The sequence below is a fragment of the Vipera ursinii genome (assembly GCF_947247035.1).
Source record: "Vipera ursinii genome assembly, chromosome: 3".
Lineage (NCBI taxonomy): Eukaryota > Metazoa > Chordata > Lepidosauria > Squamata > Viperidae > Vipera > Vipera ursinii.
In genome coordinates this window covers 96,725,147-96,749,003 of record NC_139516.1, presented here as the reverse complement: position 1 = coordinate 96,749,003, position 23,857 = coordinate 96,725,147, and the positions used below count along the sequence as shown (strand labels likewise).

Here is a 23,857-nt window from a genome sequence, read left to right as displayed (position 1 = left end):
GGTGGTATATAAATTCAATAAAATTAAAATTAAACTTATTTGAGGGGAATATTGGTAAAAGAACACTGTTAAGATTAGGCACTTAAATAAGCTACATATTTTTTATTTAATTATATTGTTAAGAAACACACTATTCTCATCTTTCTAACCTTATCAACAAATTGTATGAAAAACTTGACCAATGTATAGATTGGCCTACTTTCTTTTTTGAATTCACAGACTGATAGTCTTTTTTGTATGAAGTTTGTTAAAGTACTAACAATCCAAGGTTTTGATGATTTGTGAAGAATGGCTTCCATTAAGTATATTTCCTAGAAATAGTTTAGAATATGGTCAAAAGTTTATTCCTGCTACTAGCCAAAATACAATGTGTCCTAATTTAGAGATATTCAGATATTTTGAACATTAGTCAGAGTATTTATTGCCTCAAAATTTATAGTAGCTGTTAGGTTTCATTAAATAGATTTCTGAATGAAACTTCATAGTGTATGCCTATATATGCCATATTCTTATTGAAAATTCAATAAGTAGTTATTAAAATAACAATCTTTTTGGCATTTACATTTGTATCCTTAAATAGTCAAACTATTATTTTAGAGTTTAATATAACTATAAAGGGAATGGGGGGGAAATTGAAAAACAACTGCATAGTCATAAATATAACCAAACAATTGAACAGATGGGCCTAATGCAAGCTTTCTACTAAAGCACACCTTGAATGGATTAGGATTTCCTTCTGTCAGTGTGGATCGTTGCACTGGTACAGCTACGCTGTACTATGTGGATTAGTAATGTATTGCAATATTAATTAGATACCAAGACGGTTGTGAATGAAAGCTATAAACTACAATAAATTTCCACCCTAGTAAATTACTTGATTAAAAAGAGTACTTGGCAGGAGTTGGAATACCTGACTTCTGACCTGGGCATGGCTTTTTATTCTGCTTTGTTTCCAGATTTATGGTGAGAGGGATGTATGTTTTCAGGGTGAGGGGATTGTGCTTTGTTAAGGCCAAGACCATCAGAACTTTCTTTGATGTGGGCAAGAAGAATCAACTGAAGTTTGTTCATATTATGATTCTAGCTCAGCTACAAGAAAAATCGTTTGGCATTAGCTACTGTCTTCTTCTGAGCAGCTGTTATCTGAGTAAAATTCAGAACCTGCATAGACAATTGGGCACATGAGTTGAGCTTGTTCCTTTGCTCAAGGGTGGAATTATGTGTGAAATTCTTCCCTACTGAGATCAGAGAGACCTTTCTTGAAACATGCTTGCAATTCATGTTTTTATTATATAAAGGGATTGGAAATTGTATGATTGAAAAGCTGTATATAAACAGTCTTTTCAGAGTTTTTTCTTTTGTTATTTCAGGAAAAAATGAATCACCAACTTGCAACGTATTCAGTTTAGCAAATCTGATATCTATTACTTTATTTACACGGCGCTTTAAATACCATTCTACTCTTAAAAAGAGCCACAAGTTAATTGTTTGAGCATAAAAGGAATTAGTTTAATGTGGTGATTAAGCCTAGAAATCAGGATTTTGTGAGTTGTACTCCCATCTTAGGCATGAAAGTATCTGAGTGATTTTGAGTCAGTGATCTTCTGTTGACCCAATTCATTTCGCAGAATTGTTGTGTGGAAAATAGGAGGAAGAAGGAATAGTATGTATGTTTGTCATCTTGATTACTTATAAAATAATAGGATGGAATTAAAAGGTATAAATAAGTAGACATCTTCTATCCGTAGGAACAAAATAATGTGAACTAGTAGTTCAAACTGTATCCATATATTTAGTTTGTGGAAAATATACTAATAAATATTCATGATTTCTATGAACAGTCAATCTCTCTTTGCTAACAGTGTCATTGCTTTTATCTGTTGCTCTGTAGAAATGGTACACAATCTGAGATCTGAAGATCTCCACATTTTTTTAATATGATAAGAAAGTTGTTAGAACCTGTGTTATAAAACCTATAAACTGTGTTTAATATTAATTAAATTTAGAAAGTAAATAAAACTTAGTTACATCTATTACTATTTTTGAACTGTTACTCAAAGATCTTGTGAGGCCCATGGCCTATAAAATGTTCTACACACCAGATGTACAATTGGTCTGAACAATGCTGAAGTATTAAACTAATGTTAACTAGTTACAATACAGTGGGGAGAAAAGGATGCAAAGAGGCAGCAACTACTGTAAAGAGTTCCTCTGAAAAAAATACTTCTTTATCACTGTATTTTAACCTATTATTTTAAACATGGTAGTCCTCAACTTATAACCATTTGTTTAGTGATTGTTTGAAGTTATCACAATACTGGAAAAAAGTGACTTATGACCAGTTTTCACATTTACAACCATTGTAGCATTAACTGCCTAAAATCCTGGGAGCCACAACCTGGGCCAGGTGGTGTGCCATACCACATGAGACTGATATTCGGAGGTAAATATAGCCAATAACTTTCATACACTCCAGCCAGGCAGGCAAAACTTTGCCCCAGGAACCACAGGAAATCAAAATGGTTACAGTTTAATATATCTTTTATGAGAGTTTAAAAGGTAAACAGGATTCTAGGCTGTTTGGGTATCATTTATAGTACAAAATAATTACAAGATTTGTATACACTTTCTTCTAAGAACATGCTTTGTAAATGCTACATTATAAAACAGTAGATTCTTTCCAGCATATAAATACAGTGACAATCTAAAGATGGCCACAAGTGTCACTGTTGCCTTCATTTTTTTTCAGCAAGTTGAATGCATTGTTCAGAGTCACATTTGTTGTCACACTGCAAACAAATACAGCTGTGTTTACTATAAAGATTCATGCTGTGGAATAGATCAAATCTTTAGATTAAATCTTTTATTTGGAAATCTTCAAATCTCTGCCTTCCCTCCATTAATTAACATTTGCCTCCTGTGTGCTAAATCAAACAAAGCAAAACTTTGTATTAGCAAGGAATAGGTTTGTTGTTTTGTAAGTCCTCAAATATATATGTTTCTGTCTTGAAATATTAGCTATATGTATATTTTTAATTTTAGCCTTGCACAAATAAACATTTTAGTATCATTAAGGATTGTTAATTTGTAATGCCTCGTCAAATCATTAAAGCTAATGAAATATCCTGGCATTTTACCTTACCTTACCTGATAACTAGAAAGAACTTACCAAGTTGGGTTTTTTCCTCCATATTTTAATAGGCATTAATCAAAATATAAAGAGAAAAACAGTGAGTTTGCACATCCATATTTGCTTCCTGTCTCTTAATCATAATATAATTGACATCAGGACGCAGTCATAGATTTCTGATGGATAATATCTCCCAAAGCAGCCTACAGTAGTCTAGACAATAGTGTGCTGTGAGCAGAGATCAAGGACACTATAGAAAGCGTTTATGAGAGAAGTGGCCAAAATGTTAACTGTTTCACCAAGTTGAAAAATTCATGAGTCTCTCCAAGGTGGTACAGCTTTCTCTTATTTTAGCGGTGGAAACATCAATCCATTTTCAATGTAAATTTGTTACGTATCCAGCAGGGTTTTTTTTTTTTAAAAAAAAAAACCAAATTCTGGACAGCCCTGTGCTTGTAATATTGTTGAAACATCTGTTTTGCATTCTGACTAAAACTAAGGGCAAATTTTTATCATGCATAACTTTTCAGGGCATAACTTTATCATGCATAACTTTCTATATAAAGTAGTGCATAAATCTTTAGAGTCATAATGTATTCTGTTAATAATGAAGGAAATATTGGGAAGATCCTGTGACTTGAGTTTTTCTCCTGATTTCATATTACAGAGACTGACAGAAATGAGCAATCGTTATGGAGACGACTGCTGTAACTGATCTCCTATTTATGACATTTTCACTGGCATCTAGTTAGACTGAATGAAGCCCTTGCAATAGATATTGAAATAAATCTGCATTATATACTAACTTTCTTACTAAATAATAACTTTATCTAACTACAAAATACTCTTTTCCTTCCCTGCTTTCTCCCCAAGCTAATATCCTGAGATAGGTCAATAGGTTTGAAAAATTCTTGAACTCTACTTGTTAGACATAGATTATTATATTTCTCGATACTATTTTGTACCATAGCATACACTGTAAGTGTATTTTTGCCTCTTTGGAGTGAAATAAATAGTGAACCAAGGGAAAATTAATGTTATTTAATCATGTTCTGTGAAACTGGGCAAAAGGAGTGAAATAACAAAGGTGCACTAGAGAGCCACAAAAGCTGCTTCCATATCCAAAAAAAAACCTGATTGTAACTATTGTAACTGCTGGCATAAGCTTCTGTCTAGCTTAGGAGCACTTAGTTGTCACCTCATTCAGTTCATGCAACATTGGCTGAAAGAATAGCCTCAGGCTTCTATTCTTCCTCCCTGCCATATCTCTACTAGTAACATGGAGAAAGAGCTAGATTGCTATGAACTTTGCTAGCAACTGACATTGAATCCCTAATGACAGCAAGAAAGTGAGGTTGCAATTTATGTGCCTGCTTTTGCATCTGAACCAAAAGAGGAAACGAGATTAGATTTTGGATACCTGTATTATTCTTTCATGAACTCCACCATGAAGTCTTCAACACTTTTTAAGAGGAATAGACATGTGTTTGTTACATTGATTACATTTATTACATCCAGAACAGGTCGTGAGATTACCTATTCCCACGACGTTAGGGAATGGTAGCAAGTGTAAAGACAGAGGACCCTATCGACATCTGGGATTGCGTCCCCGCTATCTCTAAGCGGTGAAGCGCTCCAACCCTCTGGTTTCTTCCCAAGACTCCGGGAGCAAGGATAAGCAGCCACCTGAGCTCCGTCTGGTATACTTGAATGCCAGGTCCGTAATCAATAAGGCTCCTCTCATTCGCGATCTGATTGAGAGTGAGCATACGGACCTGGCTTGCATTACGGAGACCTGGTTGGGCCCAAAGGGTGGTGTCCCTCTGGTCGATCTCTGCCCACCAGATTTCCGAGTGCTTCACTGACCTCGGGCTCAGGGTAGGGGCGCGGGAGTGGCAGTAGTTATGAGGAAGACTCTTTGTCCCCAGGAGTCCACCATTGTCCAAATAGCCGGATGTGAATCCCTCCTCCTGAGATGTGGCCCTAGGGTGCAGTTGGGCTTACTGCTGGTATACCTTCCGCCTAGTCGCACAGCAGCAGCCCTACCTGAGCTTCTCGATATCCTCTCGGGGCTGGTGGTTGAATTCCCCAAGTTTATAGTTTTGGGTGATTTCAATCTACCATCCCTGGGAGGATCATCTGAGTTAGTTCATGGCTTCCATGATGGCCACAAGTAATTCAGAGCCCGACTCATGTGGGGGGCCACACGCTTGATTTGGTTTTTCTATCTAGACCATGGGTCGGCAACCCGTGGCTCTGGAGCCGCATGCGGCTCTTTGAGCCGTCTCCTGCGGCTCCCAGCTGCCCAGTGCGCGCGCACCTCTTCGAACGGGCAGTGGTGCGCGCGCACCTCCCCAAACCTTTGAAGAGGTGCGCGGCAGCTTTGCAAATGGGCTGCGGCAGCTTTCTCAATAAGCAGCGCCGCTGCCCATTCCCAGAGGTGCCCGTGCACCTCTCTGAATGAGCGGAGGTGTGAGCGCACCTCCATGCAAACGGGCAGCGGTGCCGCTCTTTGGGAAAGCTGTCGCGGCATGTTTGCAGGCTGCCGAAGGTGGTAGCTCTGCAAACGGGCCGTCGCCGTCGCGCAACCGGGAACCGGTTCCATCACACATAAAAAAATGGCAACCGCGCACGTTCGCGCATGCGCAAGAAAACCCTTTTTGCGCATGTGCAAAATGTTTTTTGCGCATGTGTGTGCATGGACGCACGCACGCGGCTCCCACCTTTTTTTATGTGTGATGGAACCGGTTTCCAGTGGCTCTTTTCCTTTTTCAGGTTGCCGACCCCTGATCTAGACGGTGGTTAGATGATTTTGGTGGGAGTTCCCCAATTATTATACCCGTCATGGACCGATCATCATCTCCTGAGGCTGGTCTTCTGCTATGCCACCCCCGTTGTGGAGTTGTTGAACCATCAAGATGGTTCCGTCCCAGGCGCTTAATGTACCCTGAGAAGTTCCAGGCAGCGCTGGGGTCTCCACCTGCCTCCTTTGCTCACAGCTCGGTTGATGCCTTAGTGGAAGCCTGGGAAAAGACTGCCACGGATGCACTTAACCAAGTTGTTCCCTTGCGGCCCCTGACCCGGTGCAGATCCCAGTTCGCTCCATGGTTTTCCGTGGAGCTCTGGGAGATGAAGCGTCGGAGACGGGGCCTAGAGAGCTGTTGGAGATCCACCTGATCTGAATCTGACCGATCGCGACTAAGATCCTTTACTAGATCTTATCTCGCAGCAATGAGGATGGTGAGGTCTAATTACATCGCTACACTCATTGCGTCCGCAGATAACCGCCCGGCCGCCCTGTTTAGGGTAACTCGCTCCATCCTTAATCAGGAGGTGAAGGAGGATCCCTTACAGGGTCGTGCCGAGGAGTTTTGCCAACATCTGTCGGACAAAATCACTCGGATTCGGACCGGCTTGGACTCTGACTGGGCAGAGTCTGATGATCAGGACATGGGTGGTCTTGTCGATGTTATCTGGGAGGAGTTCGACCCTGTAACCCCAAAGGAAGTGGACAGAATTATGAGGAAGCTGAGCTCCTCCACTTGTTTATTAGATCCGTGCCCTTCTTGGCTGGTTTATTCGGCTCGAGAGGGAACACGAAGCTGGCTCCAGGCGGTGATATCTGCCTCCTTGAGTGAGGGTTGTTTCCCCTCCGTCTTGAAAGAAGCGGTGGTGAGACCCCTCCTCAAGAAACCTACCTTGGACCCAGCTATATTAAACAACTTTCGTCCGGTCTCCAACCTTCGCTTTCTTGCTAAGGTTGTTGAGAGTGTGGTGGCGCATCAGCTCCCTTCGGTTCTGGAGGAAACTGACTATCTGGACCCGTACCAATCGGGTTTCAGGCCTGGACACAGCACGGAGACGGCATTGGTCGCCCTGATAAATTATCTCTGGAGAGCTCGGGACAGAGGTTGTTCCTCTGTCCTAGTCCTACTAGATCTCTCAGCGGCTTTTGATACCATCGACCATGGTATCTTGCTGCAGCGTCTCAGGGGATTGGGAGTGGGAGGCACGGTTCTTCAGTGGTTCTCCTATCTCATGGGACGTTCGCAGTCGGTATTGGCAGGGGGGCAGAGGTCGAGCTCGAGGCCTCTCACTTGTGGAGTTCCTCAGGGATCAGTCCTCTCGCCTCTCCTGTTCAACATCTACATGAGACCGCTTGGGTGAAATCATTCATGGTTTTGGAGTTGGGTATCATCAGTATGCTGATGTTACCCAGCTTTTTAGTTCGACCCCAAACCATCTCAGTGATGCCCTCGATGTGATGTCCCGTTGCCTGGAAGCAGTTCGGGTCTGGATGGGGAGGAACAGGCTTCAACTCAACCCTGACAAGACTGAGAGGCTGTGCGTACCTGTTGTGACTCAGGGTCAGCCTGTGGGTCCAACAGCCGGCTCCGATGTATCGGAGGACTCAGATGTGGGGGAGGAGGGAAACGAACCGGCTGATGATGATTTGGAGACTTTGCAGAGTCCTCAGCCGGGAACCTCTGCTCAGCTGTGTGAGCCCGAGAGTGCGGAGGATGATGACCCACAGCTGGCCCTGTTCAAGGACGCCCGACGCAGGAGGCAGTCGAGCAGGGACAAACAAAGAAAGGCTATGGGACTCCTCGGGAGGAGGCACAGGGAGACCACGCCCTGAGCTCTCTATAAAAGGAGTGTTTGGGGAGGGGCTGGTTGCTGAAAGCAACTCTTTTGCTTGAGAGATAAGCTCTTGTGTGTTTACTATTAAATCTTGGCAGAAGCCTTTTAGCCTTGGACGCTTTCCAGTCTCTTCTTTTGAAATAGGGGTTGAGAGAAGAGGGCTGGTTCAGAACAGTACCGGCATCTCGGGATATTCAGAACATTCCATCTCTTTCTATGGGGGGTGAGTTATTACCCCCCATAGATAGGGCTCGTAACTTGGGAGTCCTCCTAGATTCACAGCTTTCTTTGGAAGACCACATAATAGCTGTGACTAGGGGAGCCTTTGCCCAGGTTCGCCTGGTGCGCCAATTACGGCCCTATCTAGACCGGGATGCCCTGCATACGGTCACTCATGCGCTCGTGACCTCTCGTTTAGACTACTGCAATGCTCTCTACATGGGGCTGCCGTTGAGGACCACTCGGAGGCTCCAACTGGTACAGAATGCAGCCGCGAGAGTTGTGTTGGGAGCCTCCCGATACTCCCATGTTACACCTCTACTCCGTGAGCTGCATTGGCTCCCAGTTGTCCTCCGGGTGAGATTCAAGGTGCTGGTAATGGTTTTCAAAGCCCTACATGGCATGGGTCCGGAGTACCTTAGGAATCACCTGCTGCCGGCATCAACTTCCCTCCGCCCAGTGCACTCCCACAGAGAGGGCCTCCTAAGGGTGCCGCTGTTCGGAGAATGCCGTCTGGTGGCTCCCAGGGGGAGGGCGTTCTCTGTGGGTGCGCCTGACCTATGGAACTGTTTACCGGTTGAGCTCCGGATGGCTCCCGACTTTCACTCCTTCCGACGCGACCTAAAAACCTATCTGTTTGAGCAATCCGGTCTGGTCTGACGGGTTTTGTTTTAATTATTGTTTTAATGTAACTTTGGGCATTAGGGTTTAATTTGTTTTCAATTTCTGTATTTGTGCATTTTAATATTTATGTCACTGTTCACCGCCCTGAGTCCTTGGGGAGAAGGGCGGTATACAAATCAAATCAAATCAAATAAATAAATAAATAAATAAATAAATAAATAAATAAATAAATCCATCCACCCATCTTTCAACGAACTCTGGGTGGCTTCCATTTAAAATTTAAAAGACATACAAAATCATTTTAAAACTATAATTTTTAATTTTTTGAATTGATGCATCTAACACAAATGTTGGGAGGACTTACATGTTGCATCTTTTATAATTGATCATTAATGCAGATTATTTTTTTAACTTAAAGTTGGCAAACTTGACTTTAAAAAACTTGGAAAATATTGTTAGTCATCAGTTAATATGTTGGATTTATATGCAACTGAAATAGAAATTCCTTGTAATACATTTTCTTAAACAAATGTTCTCAGGTTAGTATTGGAGTTTCCTCATGGCCCTGAGACATCATTTTGAAATTATGTGTCATAGCCTCCATGGCAACTGTGGTCTTGTCCCAGGTAATTTCAAATCTAACACATATAGGTTGAGACATGTCGGACCTCATTATGTCTGACCTACTGGTACAGGACATTGAGTTAAATCTTTTGTTCTGACATATCAGTTCTTGACCTAGATGACATTTACTGCCTTCTGAGATCTACTCAGATTCAGATGTAAATCCAATGCCACGTTTCCCATTGATCCAGTGGGCAGTTCTGTTGAGTACCTGGTTGTCTTCTGGAATTGGAAAGTAATTCAGGCTCTTGACACAACTGCCTCTGAGTTGCCTCTGACAGCTAATTCTGGAGATCATTTTGATTTCTGAGAAACTGAGAATAAAGCAACATAATGACATCTGGAGCACTGATGGAAGAGAATGAAAAGTGAATCTGATTGAGCACGTATTCAGCCTAGAGTGTAGTGATAAGGCCAGAGAAGCATCAGTGTTTTTCCATCATAATTATGTCAGATGGTAACCATCCAATGGCACTGATAAGGCTGCAAATTTTCTTTACGTGAAACTATATTTTTACATAACACTTTACTAGTAGAAATCTTTGTCAGAGTTTTGATTCTAAATAAATTATTAATTGTCGCAGCATCTTGTACTATTAAATGAGATTCCTTTTGGTCTGAAGACTGATGAAATCGATAAGACCTGTGGTTTAAACTATGCCTGTCCTTCAGGAAATGGACCAGTGATAATCAATATCTTATTAGAGAAGGAAATTATGTCAATAGACTTGAAGGAAACTTTTCTATGTTTCCTTCAAGTAACGTAGCTCTTTCTCAGACCTGGCCATATTAGCTGCCTATCACCCAGTCTCCAAGTTCTATTTGGGGGATAAGGCTATTGGAAATACAGTGGGGCATAAGTTACTGAGCACCATAAAAGAATTAGATTTTTTTAGATTGTTTCCTATCAGACTAAGGCTACAGTTTACATCAAAATGAGGGTGTATACTCCTTGTGGTTCTGTTAGGTGTCTTGGAAGCCATCAACAGTATAGACCATGGTAACCTTCTGGACCTCCTACAAGACTTGGGGATTGAAGTACTAGTTCGTGATGGTTTTGTTCCTTCTTGAGCAATTGCTTGGGGGGGGGAGGAGAAGAAGTTATGGTCGTGGATCCTCTTTGTGACATGCCCCAGGGATTGGTCCGTCTACCCACTTTGCAATATATACATGCAACCACTGGGAGAAGTTGGAGAAAGTATTAGCAGGATCAATCCTTCAAGATAGGCTAGAACAGGAAACAGATAGAGCAAAGCTTATAGGAATGTCATTTTATTGTTATTGAGTATAATGACAGTTTCCCCTTTGTTCTCTCTTATACCGAACAGAATCAAGGGAAGGTTATTTTTAGTTTTAGCTCCATGGGGATTAGCCCTCAAATTAGCTTGTATTCCTGCACGACAACCTCGCCTCCTTTCCTTTTTCTGATCCTGTCTTTCCACCTTTTCCTTAAAGGAGCCTCGCTCCTTTTCGCCCCTGGAGCACGCTGCCACCACCTCCGACTCCTCCAAAAGCCTCTCTCTTCCTCTGGGCCTGCCAACAGTCTCATCCAGTTCTTTTGCTCCATAAACCCTGGGACCTTTCCACCTCTGCCTTCTTCGGAAACAACCCTGATTTGCAATAGAATCTATCACTGTGCCAGCAGTCAGATCTTGCTGCCAGGAGAACAATTTCAAGCAGCGCAAAGGACTTTTAACAGTCTCACCAACAGTTCCGAAACAGCTAAAACCTCACCATACCAGCAAAAATTGTCAGTCATATGATACCTTAGTCCCACCACATTGCTCAAACACATTAAAACCTTCCCGATCTTGTGACCTATATCCCTTATATCCCTCCAAAAACATTTCACCTTTGAGAGCTAATGCAGCCGCAGCCAATCCAGGCGCCGCCATCTTAGAATCATACTTGATTATGAATGGGTGAGAGCCTCCATAACCATACAACATATGTGTCACAATCCTTATTCTTTTTTGGTGTTTCCCTCTCTTTTATAGATATCCTCCTTGTTGTGTTAGGCTGGCATGCACTTGGAGGACATTCTGGAAATTCTTTAAAGGAATCTTTCCAGAAGGTGTTTGGGGAATAATCGGTTTGTGTTTGCAATTTTTTTTTTAAAAAACTTGGGATTACAGCAGCATACAAATTAGACAGACAAGCAGGCAGATAGAATTCCTATCTGTATTTGCCATGCGCAAATAAGAAATTTGCAGCTGGTTGAAATGAAGGAAATGGAGCGTATTGGCAACTGCTAAAACATTTCATAATGTTTATGAATATACATGCATGCATGTTTCCAAACACTGTTGCTCAGACAGTCTATCTGAAACTATATCACTACGTAATCTATGCAAATAATAAAGTATACTGTATTCCCTGTTCAAAGAAATTTAGGGGAGTGTGAGAGATAACATCTTTTCTTCAAATTTAGAATATGACATTAGTTTTTGTTGCTTTCACTTGTCTTCGTAGCTTTTGACACAATCCAAACCATGGCATCCAAACCTTGGCAATACCTTATTCCAGTTATGTCTGTAAATCTCTTCCAAGGTTGTCACAACTACTAAGTACCTCCTGTTTTCCTGTTTTTAATGCTGTTTTATGGAGACAAGACCTTATGGACCACAGACTTAAACTTGAACAATGGGATTTACCCTCATTCCGTGCACCTGAGCTTCCTGAATACTTACTATCCCCCCACCTCCCACAATCTCTTAGTCTTTGGGGATAAATTGGAGGAGGGCAAAGCAAAAAAAAAAGGATTAGATATCATTCTATCAGTGATTTGAGATTTTTAGAAAAAAATCCAGTGAGTTATACCTTCTTTGTAAATATGTTTTTCTGAAGCAGTTGAGATTTGTATGCTTTCTTCTGTTTATTGACTTTGGCACTAGAATGGATTCTTAAAGTAGCCAGATAATCTCATATGTTTTGGATCATTTGGCATAACAAGTAGGAAGAAAATAATTACTGTATAATTTAATGAAAGACCACTTTCTCACCAAATGCTAAATGTATATTGTACACATATTTAGTTATATATAATTTGTATTAGAAATGTTTGCAGATTAGAAAAGATAAGCATGAATAATATAAAGTAAGAGTAAAGAAATAAATAATAAAAAGGAAAATGTAAGGTGGGAAATTAAGAAAAAGTAATTAAGAAATAGAAATATGTAAAGTTGTATAAAGAAGTTACCTGATCTTCTTTAAGCAGTTACAAACTTCTGACTTCTCTCATTAAAGTTACATGTATTGTACAAATGCTTTTAATATGGTTTAAGTTATTTTTTCTGATTCCTTAATACAAATTTGCCTAAAGTATACATCATTTTTTTTAAATAAGCTTTAGTAATTTTAATAAACTTACAGTTTATTTTAAAGACACACAGCAAAAAAGTGTAAAGAAATTGATCACCTAGCACAAGGGTCGGCAACCTGAAACAGTGAGCCACTCGGTACCGGTTCCCTCACAAAAGAAAAAACTGGGAGCCGCAAAGAAGGACGTGCATGCGCGTGCATGCGCAAAACAAGAGGCTTGACAGAACAGTGGAGCCTAAGGGGAGACATGCAGCCGCCCTTCCCCCTCCGCTCTCATTCACTTGCCTTTGCATGGAAAAGCTTCTCTCTCGCTCTCATTCATACATGTTTTGTTTGCAAACACTTCTCTCTCGCTCTCTTATTCCCTCGCTTTTGCTCTAAAAAGCCTCTTTCATGGAAGTCAATGAGAGCAAAAAAAGCTTTTGCGAGGAACGTGTGAGTGAATGAGAGAGCGAGATAAAAGCTTTCTTTTTATCTCTTTCTTCCAACACCACCTTCCCCCCCCCCGGTCGTTTCTCCCGAGTCACCAACCTTCACAGCTCCCTGCCACTAGCAAGAACCATCTTTTTGAGTTTTTTACTCTTCTTTTTCCAGGCTAAGGGAGTGCCAGCCCTGCTGATGTAGGAAAAGCAAAGCAGGGGCCCTGCTGGCTCTCCAAAATAGAGGGGCCGCTTCCTAATAAATGTGGCTGATCAGTCTTAGTTCACCCTTTCCTTCCCCGAAAGGTTCCCTGCTTGGAAGGAGGAACGTGAAAGGGGTGGCTTTTGGTTTCTTTCTTTATAATGGACAAACCAATGGGTATTAGGGAGGGTGCAGATTGGGAAGGGAGATTGCGTCTTTCCTCATCCAGCAAAACTGGTAAGAGAAAGCTTGTGGGCTGACCAACTAAGGTGCTAAATCCTCTCTTTCTAGCGGACCCTCCTCACTGGGAAGAAACCTTGGCAATGAACGGATTTGGAGGCACGCATGCGTACACACAGAGAGAACTCTCCCTCCCCGGCACACCCCATCTGACCGACCTTTCCAGCAGTCCTCCTGTCTCTTCCTCCGCTGCTGCCATGTGCAGTCCGAGGAAGAAAAGAGGTTTGTGGGCAGTCCCACAAACAACTTGTGGGAAGTCCCACAAACCAAAGAACTTCAACCAATCAATTCAAGCTTTGCAAGGTTTTTTTTCCATGAGAGGTTTGAATTGATTGGTTGAACTTTTTTAGTCCCACTTTTTTTTTTTTTTTTGGACTGCACATGGCAGAGGACTGGGAGCCACAGGAGACGGATGAAAGAGCCGCATGCGGCTCCAGAGTCGCAGGTTGCCGACCCGTGTACTAGCAATTCACATAGAGAATTTGATCTCTTATGTATTACTTTAGAACCCCTAATGTTATTTATTTATCAAATTTAGAAACAAATTTAGAATTTCCTTCTATATATTATAACTTTTCTGCTTTTTCTAATAAATTGCATAAAAGATTTAGAGCAAAAACAAGAGTTTTCTTGGGTTTGAGTATTGTGACCATCAAATAGATGTAGACATCTTGACGGATTATCCTACATTAAAGCCATTCTGTGTTCAAATATCTCCCATTTATTATGGAGGCAAATTGGGAAAAGTCTGAAAATGCTTTCTAAGGAAGGTATATCATCATCCCGTTTTGTCCTTGCTTTGTGCTAAAATGTATGTATGGCCATCAGCTCTGCTGTCCCTCAATCCTTACAGATCTACAACCTTCCTCTCTTGGATTTCCATCAAATATCTAATTATAGCCTCTTAAACAGCATCTTTTCAATAGTGGATTACCGTATTTTCCGGCGTATAAGACGACCCCCTACATTTCCTGTTAAATTATAGGGTTTGGGCTATACTCGCCGTATAAGACTACCCCTCTTCCAATGCACACTAAATAAAAATTAAAAAACATCAGATTTGATTTTAATATAATAATTTTAATTCAAATGCTTATGACATGCAGGTGCTTAGTAGGAAAACTGTCATTTATAAACATAAGGCTGTTTGTCATCAAACATGTAAACATAAAACAGTGCAAGTGGATTAAACAATAATAATGATGATGATGATGATGATGATGATGATGATGATGATGATAATAATAATAATAATAATAATAATAATAATAATAATAATAATAATAAGAAGAAGAAGAAGAAGAAGAAGAAGAAGAAGAAGAAGAAGTAGTTGGAGGGGACCTTGGAGGTCATCTAGTCCAACCCCCTGCTAAGGCAGGAAACCCTATACCATTTCAGACAAATGGCTGTCCAGTCTCTTCTTAAAAACTTCCAGTGTTGGAGCATTCACCACTTCTGGAGGCAGGTTGTTCCACTGGATAATTGTTCTAACTGTCAGGAAGTTTCTCCTTAGTTCTAGGTTGCTTCTCTCCTTGACTAGTTTCCATCCATTGCTTCTTGTCCTGCTTTCAGGTGCTTTGGAGAATAGCTTGACTCCCTCTGCTTTGTGGCAGCCCCTGAGATATTGGATCAATGCTATCATGTCACACCCCACCCTTCTCTTCGTTAAACTACACATACCCAATTCCAGCAACCATTCCCTATTTTCCTAATTCACTTTTTCACTTTTTCTAATTCACTCTAAAGCAGACATGTCAAACACAAGGCCCGGGGGCCTATCCGGCCCGCGAAGTGGTTTCATGTGGCCCGTGAAGCCATCCTGGAAACAGTGAGGGAACGGTCCCCACGGCCTTGGCCCTGGCCCAGAGACCCTCAGATCTGTCCCACTCCTGCCCAGGCCCCCATAGGCACCCTTGATACGAACGATGTAGAGCTGGCCACGCCCACCCAGTAGGCCATATGCACTCCAGCCACGCCCACCCAGTAGGCTACGCCCACCTTGCCCCCCCCGAGGACAACCGCAATGCTGATGTGGCCCTCAATGAAATTGAGTTTGACACCCCGCTCTAAAGCTTTCCCTGCGCAGAGCCTTAAGTAACACCAGCTGCCTGCAATTAGTGCAGGTTCACATCCCACCAGGCTCAAGGTTGACTCAGCTTTCCATCCTTCCAAGGTAGGTAAAATGAGGACCCAGATTGTTGGGGGCAATAAGCTGACTTTGTAATAATGCTGCTTGGGGGGGTGGTGAAAGCCCTAATAAACAGGCATATACACAGAATGAAGGCTATTGCTAAGCACATTGATTTGTGCTTTAAATTGTAAGCCACCCTGAGTCTTCGGAGAAGGGCAGGATATAAATGGGATTTTTAAAAAAAAAGACCAACTGGGAGATCCGCTCCAGGTTTTCCAGCCAGCCCTGTCCCTAAATTTTCAGCACACGGTGTATAAGACGACCCCTGACTTTTTGAGAAGATTTTCATGGGTTAAAAAGTAGTCTTATACGCCAGAAAATACGGTAAGCCTTTAAAACACTTAGCAATTTATTTATTTATTTTATTTTAATTCCATTTATATCCCGCCCTTCTCCGAAGACTCAGGGCGGCTTACAAGCTTAGCAGTAGCCTTCATTCTATGTATATGCCTGCTTATTAGGGCTTGCGGGGGGCCCCAAGCGGCATTATTACAAAGTCAGCTTATTGCCCCCAACAATCTGGGTCCTCATTTTACCTACCTCGGAAGGATGGAAGGCTGAGTCAACCTTGAGCCTGGTGGGATGCGAACCTGCACTAATTGCAGGCAGCTGGTGTTACTTAAGGAGGCATTAGCCCACTGCTCCACCAAGGCTAATAATAGTAAACACTGTCCTGGCTAATGCACTTTGTGGATTTGAGGCAATCCTGTACTTAAAAATTTTAATACCAAAATTAAAGAGGGTAATTGGTTTTTCAAAAATAATTCTAGCAATAGTTAAGAATAAAAGCATTTCATAGCCTTAGCCATGAAAATTAGCTGGGTGACTTTGGGCTATTCACTCTCTCTCACCCCAACATACCTCACAGGGTTGTTGTGGGGAAAACAGGAGGAGGAAGGTGTGTTGGATGTTTTTGCCACCTTGAGCTATTTATAAAAATAATAAAGGGAGGAATACAAATAAATAAATTTCATAGACTGATGTGGATATCCATCTCTAGTTAAAAAGAGTAGTACTGTACAGTATTTCATTCATCGTCTTCACTGCTTTTGAATTTCTTTAGTTAACTCTTCTACCAAACAAAAATAATTTGTTTCTGGCTTTCAAAAAAAGATTCAATAAATAGGTTGCTGGGGGAAAAAACCTTGCTTTAAAAAATTGTTTTAATATTGTGCTCTTGACAAGTAACTTGTTAATGTATATGTGTGTCTTCTCTTTCTATACAGGAAGGAGCTTCAGCACGAAAGACTCAGACCCCAGCAGTACAACCTGTGGCAAGGCCAGGTAAAAGCAGTAGATGTCATGGTTCCGATTAATGAGACAGTTCGAACAAAATTCAGGCATTTTTTATCTAAAAAGTCTTAATAATGAAACGCAGCATCGGCACTCATGGAGGGATGCCAGAATCTGAAATCTCCTCCCCTAAGCCTATCGTATCATACACAATTCCCACCTTATTTACACGTCATTAATCACATTATCCAATTAGTTTTACATATGAAGTTTCATTTCCCTTTCTCTGTGCAGCTATTTCTTATCTTCTCAAAATAGCCGTTTGACATTTCCCTCCCTTCTGTGATTCAAAGCGAAGCAGTTTAAACAAGGCTGTCTCTTATATTGTCAGTGCAAAAACATGTCAATATTTGCAGCATTGACAGTAGATTTATTATTTCATATATCATAGTATGAAGGATAAACTATTTTTTTAAAAAAAACTAGTATATTGGAAAAGCAAATCCATCTTCAAATTTATTCTGACTTGCTATGGAAACTACTTTAACTTTTAAATTATGATTTTCACCCATAAAATTCAAATGAATACATCTACATTTCTGCTTGTACATGTGGTAATATGATATAATAATTACAGAAATGTATGCATTCTGTAAATTTCAGGTACTTTGAATCATTTCTATGTACAGTAGTCTCTGGAAAGTATGCAAAAATACTAGGGATCTCTACCATATCTTGAGAAGAACTATGTTAACCTAGCAAGAAATATGATGTCATCATATTCTGAAAAAAGCTTAGTCAACTTTTAGTACTGGAAATATTTATATGATCCCACTGTGCTTTCAGAAGATAGTGCCTGATGTATGTAATACATTATATACTTTAATAATGAATATCATATAAGTACTTCGAAGGCTGAATAATGACTATCTGGAATATGCCTTTAGTTGATTATTAAAAAGTAATATGAAGGTTTAAAAAATGAAATAAAATAGGAGAGTTCTGTATGAGTTGTATAATATCTTAATGGCACAGCCTCAATTAAAAAACAAAAAACAAAGCACTCACTTCAGCTTTTATAAGCAAAAGTTACTTGCAGGATTTTTTCCCCAAGTAATAAAGAAAAACTACTGGTTAAATAAAAATAAAATAAAAATAAAAAATAAATAGCCATCGCTAAAAATATTTATGCATCAATTCTAAAGTATTTATCTTGTGTTGCTAAACTTTCTTCTAAAACTGATTTCAGAATAGAATGCTAATGTATTTGAAGTAGCATAATGTTGGGATTCTTTACTGGTTTTGTTATCTTTGCAATTGTGTGCCAGTGTTGAGAAAGGTCATTCTGCCTGTCATACTTATCTCACCAGGGCTGTTGAGAATAAGAATGTGCTTGGAACTGACAAGCAACAATATGAAAAGAGTAGAACTAGCAAGAGCTGAAATAACATCTGGATAATTTCTGGATATCTGCCACACATGAGGTCACACTGCCAGATGTGATTTCACACATTTTAACTGAAAGCTTTGCATAGGCTTCATCAGTACAAAAGCAAGCCCATATCAAGATTGACTTTCCATAATGCAGGATATAAAGAAACAAAGTACCAGAAAACACCTGGTGCTTTCTCTCAGGTTTTCTCTAAAAAAAAAACTTACATTTCTTTAGTAATTTCTTTATATTTTCTTTACATTTTTCTATTCCCTATTATTTTAAAATACAATTTTTTAATAGAGTTGTATAGACAACAAAGTACTTGAAGTCAGTGTGATGCAATCACAAATCTTTTTTAGCAAATTAAATAATTACATTCTGTTGGAAAGGTTTAGGTTTAGGTTTTATTTAATTTGTATACCGCCCTTCTCCCTAGGGACTCAGGGCGGTTCACAGGGCATATATAAATTACGATACAAAAGTTAAAATAAGATTAAACCAATGCCCAGATAAAAAACAATAATACAATAATAAGAACAACAATTTTAAAAGCCCATATTCCCCCATCAGGCCAGACCAGCTAATTCAAATAAGTGGGTCTTCAGGCCGCGACGGAAGGTTCGGAGGTCTGATGTCATCCGGAGCTCCACTGGCAGTTGATTCCATAGTGCCGGAGCGCCCACAGAGAAGGCCCTCCCCCTGGGGGCCACCAGTCGGCATTCCCTTACCGGAGGCACCCTGAGGAGGCCCTCTCTGTGGGAACGCACAGGGTGGAGGGGAGTTGACGCCGGCAGCAGGTGGTCCCTGAGGTAACCCAGACCCATGCCATGTAAGGACTTAAAGATCATAACCAAGACCTTGAACCTCACCCGGAAGACAACTGGTAACCAATGCAGCTTGCGGAGCAAAGGTGTAACATGGGAGTACCGGGAAACTCCCAAGACAACTCTCGCGGCCGCATTCTGTACCAGTTGGAGCCTCCGAGTGGTCTTCAAGGGAAGCCCCATGTAGAGAGCATTACAGTAGTCAAGGCGAGAGGTCACGAGCGCATGAGTGACCGTGCACAGGGCATCCTGGTCCAGATAGGGCCGCAACTGGCGCACCAGGCGAACCTGGGCGAAAGCCCCCCTAGTCACGGCCACTATATGATCTTCCAGGGTAAGCCGTGAATCTAGGAGGACTCCCAAGTTGCGAGCCCTATCCACGGGGGGTAAGAGCTCACCCCCCCATAGAAAGAGATGGAACATTTTGAATGTCCCGGGATGCCGGAATGCACAGCCACTCAGTCTTGTCAGGGTTGAGTTGAAGTCTGTTCCTCCCCATCCAGACCTGAACCGCCTCCAGGCAACGGGACATCACAGTGAGGGCATCACTGGGGTGGTTTGGGGTCGAAAAGAAAAGTTGGGTATCATCGGCATATTGATGATACCCAACTCCAAAACCACGAATGATCTCACCCAGCGGTTTCATGTAGATGTTGAACAGGAGAGGCGAGAGAACCGACCCCTGAGGAACTCCACAAACGAGAGACCTAGGGGCCGATCTCTGCCCCCCTGCCAACACCGACTGCGACCGTCCCAGGAGATAGGAGGAGAACCACTGAAGAACTGTGCCTCCCACTCCCAATCCCCTGAGACGCCGCAGCAAGATACCATGGTCGATGGTATCGAAAGCCGCCGAGAGGTCTAATAGGACTAGGACAGAGGAATATCCCCTGTCCCGCGCCCTCCAGAGATCATTCACCAGAGCGACCAATGCCGTCTCCGTGCTGTACCCGGGCCTGAAACCCGATTGGTAGGGGTCCAGATAATCCGCTTCATCCAGGACCAGAGGGAGCTGATGCGCCACCACACTCTCAACAACCTTCGCAAGAAAGCGAAGGTTGGAGACTGGACGAAAGTTGTTCAATACAGCTGGGTCCAAGGCAGGCTTCTTGAGGAGAGGTCTCACCACCGCCTCCTTCAAGATGGTGGGGAAATAACCCTCACTCAAGGAAGCAGATATAACCGCCTGGAGCCAGCCTCGTGTCCTCTCCCTAGCTGCATAAACCAGCCAGGAAGGGCACGGGTCCAACAAACGTGGAGGAGCTCAGCCTCCCCATAATCCTGTCCACTTCATCAGGGGTCACAGAATCAAACTCTTCCCAGGTAACATTGACAAGACCGCCCGTGTCCTGATCGCCTGACTCTGCCCAGTTGGAGTCCAAACCGGTCCGAATCCGAGCGATTTTATCCGACAGATGTTGACTAAATTCCTCGGCACGACCCTGCAAGGGATCCTCCCTCACCTCCTGATTAAGAAGTGAGCGAGTCACCCTAAACAGGGCGGCCGGGCGATTATCTGCGGACGCGATGAGGGTGGAGAAGTAATTACACCTCGCCACCCTCATCACTGCGAGATAAGACCTAATATAGGTTCTTAACCGCAACCGGTCGGGTTCGGATCGGCTAGACCTCCAACGGCTCTCTAGGCCCCGTTTCCGACGCTTCATCTCCCGGAGCTCCGCGGAGAACCATGGAGCTCGCTGGGATCTGCGCCGGGTCAGGGGCCGCAAGGGTACAACCCGGTCAAGTGCCTCAGTGGCTGCCCTTTCCCAGGCTTCCACTAAGGCATCCGCCGAGCTGTGAGCAACGGAGGCAGGTGGGGACCCCAGCGCCGCTTGGAATCTATCAGGATCCATTAGGCGTCTGGGGCGGTACCATCTAATTGGCTCCGTACCCCCACGGCGGGGGGTGGCAAAGCGGAAGACCAGCCGCAGGAGATGATGATCGGTCCATGACAGGGGCATAATAAATGGAGAGCCCCCACCAAGATCATCCAACCACCGTCTAGATAAAAAAAATCAGGTCAAGGGTGTGGCCTCCCTCATGAGTTGGTTCAGAAATTACTTGCGTCAGGTCCATGGCCATCATGGAAGCCATGAACTCCCGAGCTAGCTCAGATGAACCTCCCAGGGATGATAGATTGAAGTCTCCCAAAACTATAAGTTTGGGAAACTCAACCACCAACCCCGAGAGGATATCGAGCAGCTCGGGCAGGGCTGCCGCTGCGCGACTAGGCGAAATGTACACCAGCAGCAAGCCCAACTGCGCCCCAGAACCAAATCTCACAAAGAGAGACTCACACCCGACTATCTGAAAAACGGTGGTCTCCCGCGGACATAAGGTCTCCCTAATAGTGACCGCCACTCCCCCACCCCTACCATGAGCTCGTGGCCGGTGTAGCACCCGGAAGCCTGGTGGGCAGAGGTCAACCAAAGGGACCCCACCCTCTGGGCCCAACCAAGTCTCCGTGATGCAAGCCAGGTCCGCATGCTCACCCTCAACTAAATCCCTGACAAGGGGAGCTTTGTTAACCACGGACCTGGCATTCAGGTACACCAGCCGGAGCTCAGGAGGCTGCACATCCTCGCTCCCAGGACCTCGGGGAAGAAGCAGAGGGTCGGAGCGCCTCACCGCTTGCAAGTAGCGGAGACGGCCCTCCCAGTAGCGATACGGCCCCCTGTCTATCCGCCTGCTGCCATTCCCCGTCGTGGGAATTGGTAGTCCCACGACCCGCTCATGAGCCCCGGAGTCAACGACACCCCGTTCTCCCCCCGCGCGGTTAGACCCAAGTCTGGCCTGAACTATGGTTGATTGGCCACCCCCCATAGCCAGACAACCCCCCTCTCCCACCCCTCTCCCCAACCCCATAAAAAATTTTGATAAAAAAATAATCAGGGGCCTCTTATTAAATTTGTGTTGACAGCCCCTGCCCCTGCCCAGCCATCTCTCAGGGTCCCAACACTCGGGCCCTTCATCGAGGTTAGGAGGATTTAAAAAGGCGGGTCGCACCCAGGCGAGGGGGGCACCCCTGAGGGCGAGCAAGTCCGTGCTAGTGTATTGTCGCATGTTGGTCCAGCAAGTCCAGGATAGGCAGTCCCAAGGATGATCATGTCTATAGGAGGGTCGAAGGCCGGAAAAGAAAATATCTGGATCCACACCCAACTGCACTGCCACTCAGTTGGGTGCCCTGGTACACAGGCCACCCCCGCCCTCTCACGGCAGGTTGCAACTCTGTTCCTGGGGGTGGTCAAAGATATACTCTGGGTAGGCCTGCCCCATAGAGCTCCCACCTCTATGAGGCTGCAGATGTAAGAGTCAGCCACTCTCCCACCGTGGCTGGTACCCAGGACCGACCAAATCCAAAGGGGAGAGGGGGAGGTAGGCAAAGAGTTAATAAATGTATATATTGAAGGCAGAAGGGTAGGCAGGCCAAGATAGAAAAGGTGGTCTGAAAGCATCATCACCGCCGCTAAAACGGTCCAAAAGCGGTGTAAGGACCACCTGTCGCCATTGCTCCATTGAAACGGTCCGAAGACGCCGTTGCCGACACAAGCGGTCCGAGGCAGCACAGAAAACATCGCCGCCGTTGGGATAACTGTTGGAAAGACCAACAGCCAATCTCCATTATTTTTAGTCTATTTTTCTAGCTTATTACAGTCATTTAGATTTTATTTTTATTTTCTAGAGTCACCTATCATCAGTTTGGGTCAAACATAAATGTAATTAACATTGTGCTACCTCTGCAAAAATAAAGAGGCCAGGACTGAAACCTATGGCATCTTTTTGATACTTCACTCCTGTGAGATGTCAAACTGTTGATGAATCTGGGCATTCACTTAATTGTCATTTTATCAAAACCGTACTTTATTAGCTTGCTAATCAAAATGCCATGCTTTAGTTTCTCAAATGTTTTTGCTTAAATTAAGATGTATCAAATTTTATACTACTACTTCTACTACTACCACTACTAAGAAATTTATCTAATGAAACCGTGGTTCATTAGATATGGTTAGATATGGTTAGAAAACTGAGAGTACATTTGCCCACTTCCAATCATCCAGCCTATCAGAGACAATACATGAAGATTCAGCCAGACAATCAACTAATTTGTTCAGTATTTTTGATTACAGTTTATTTGTCCTTTGTGCTAAATTTGTTCAAAGTAAAAAGATATTTCTTGGTAATGTTTCTGTCAATCTCAAGCTTCCATTTTGTCCTTTAAATCCATTGTTTACAGTTTTCTAGTAGGTCTTGTCTGCAGAATTCAGTCAGTCTTCACATCTGTTTCTTAAGTCATAACTAATAAAAAGGTTTTCCTTATTCCCTATTGGTTTTCATAGGACTTTCCCCCTTAAATTTTGCTGCTAAACTCCAAGTTTGTTTGCTTAATTTGTTCACTTAATTTACTCCTTTAAAAGTGATTGTATTATATATTTCCTAATGTATCTGAAGTAGCCTCTGCTTACTCAGCAAGAACTTTTCTTTTAATGTTCACTTAACACACAATGCTTTTGATTGTTAGTTTTCCTGAACATTTTGATACAAAAGAAGACACAGGTAATCCTTGGTTTACATCACAATTAGGACAAGAATTTCCATTGCTAAGCAAGGCATTTGTTAAGTGAGTTATGCCTGATTTTGCGGCCTTTTTTACCATGGTTGTTTAGTGAATCACTGAAGTTGTTAAGTGAATCACATCATTAAGTGAATCTGGCTTTCCCCATTGACTTTGCTTGGTCAGAAGCCAGCTGGAA

General features: G+C 42.8%; 1 protein-coding gene across 1 annotated transcript in view; it reads left to right on the top strand.

Moving 5' to 3' along the window:
- CDC73 (cell division cycle 73) overlaps positions 1-23,857 on the top strand; it is a 146,313-nt gene that overhangs the window by 99,764 nt on the left and 22,692 nt on the right. Inside the window, exon 11 of the mRNA XM_083358897.1 lies at positions 16,838-16,895. Within this exon, the coding sequence (XP_083215023.1) occupies positions 16,838-16,895 (58 nt within the window). The remainder of the gene's footprint in view (positions 1-16,837; positions 16,896-23,857) is intronic.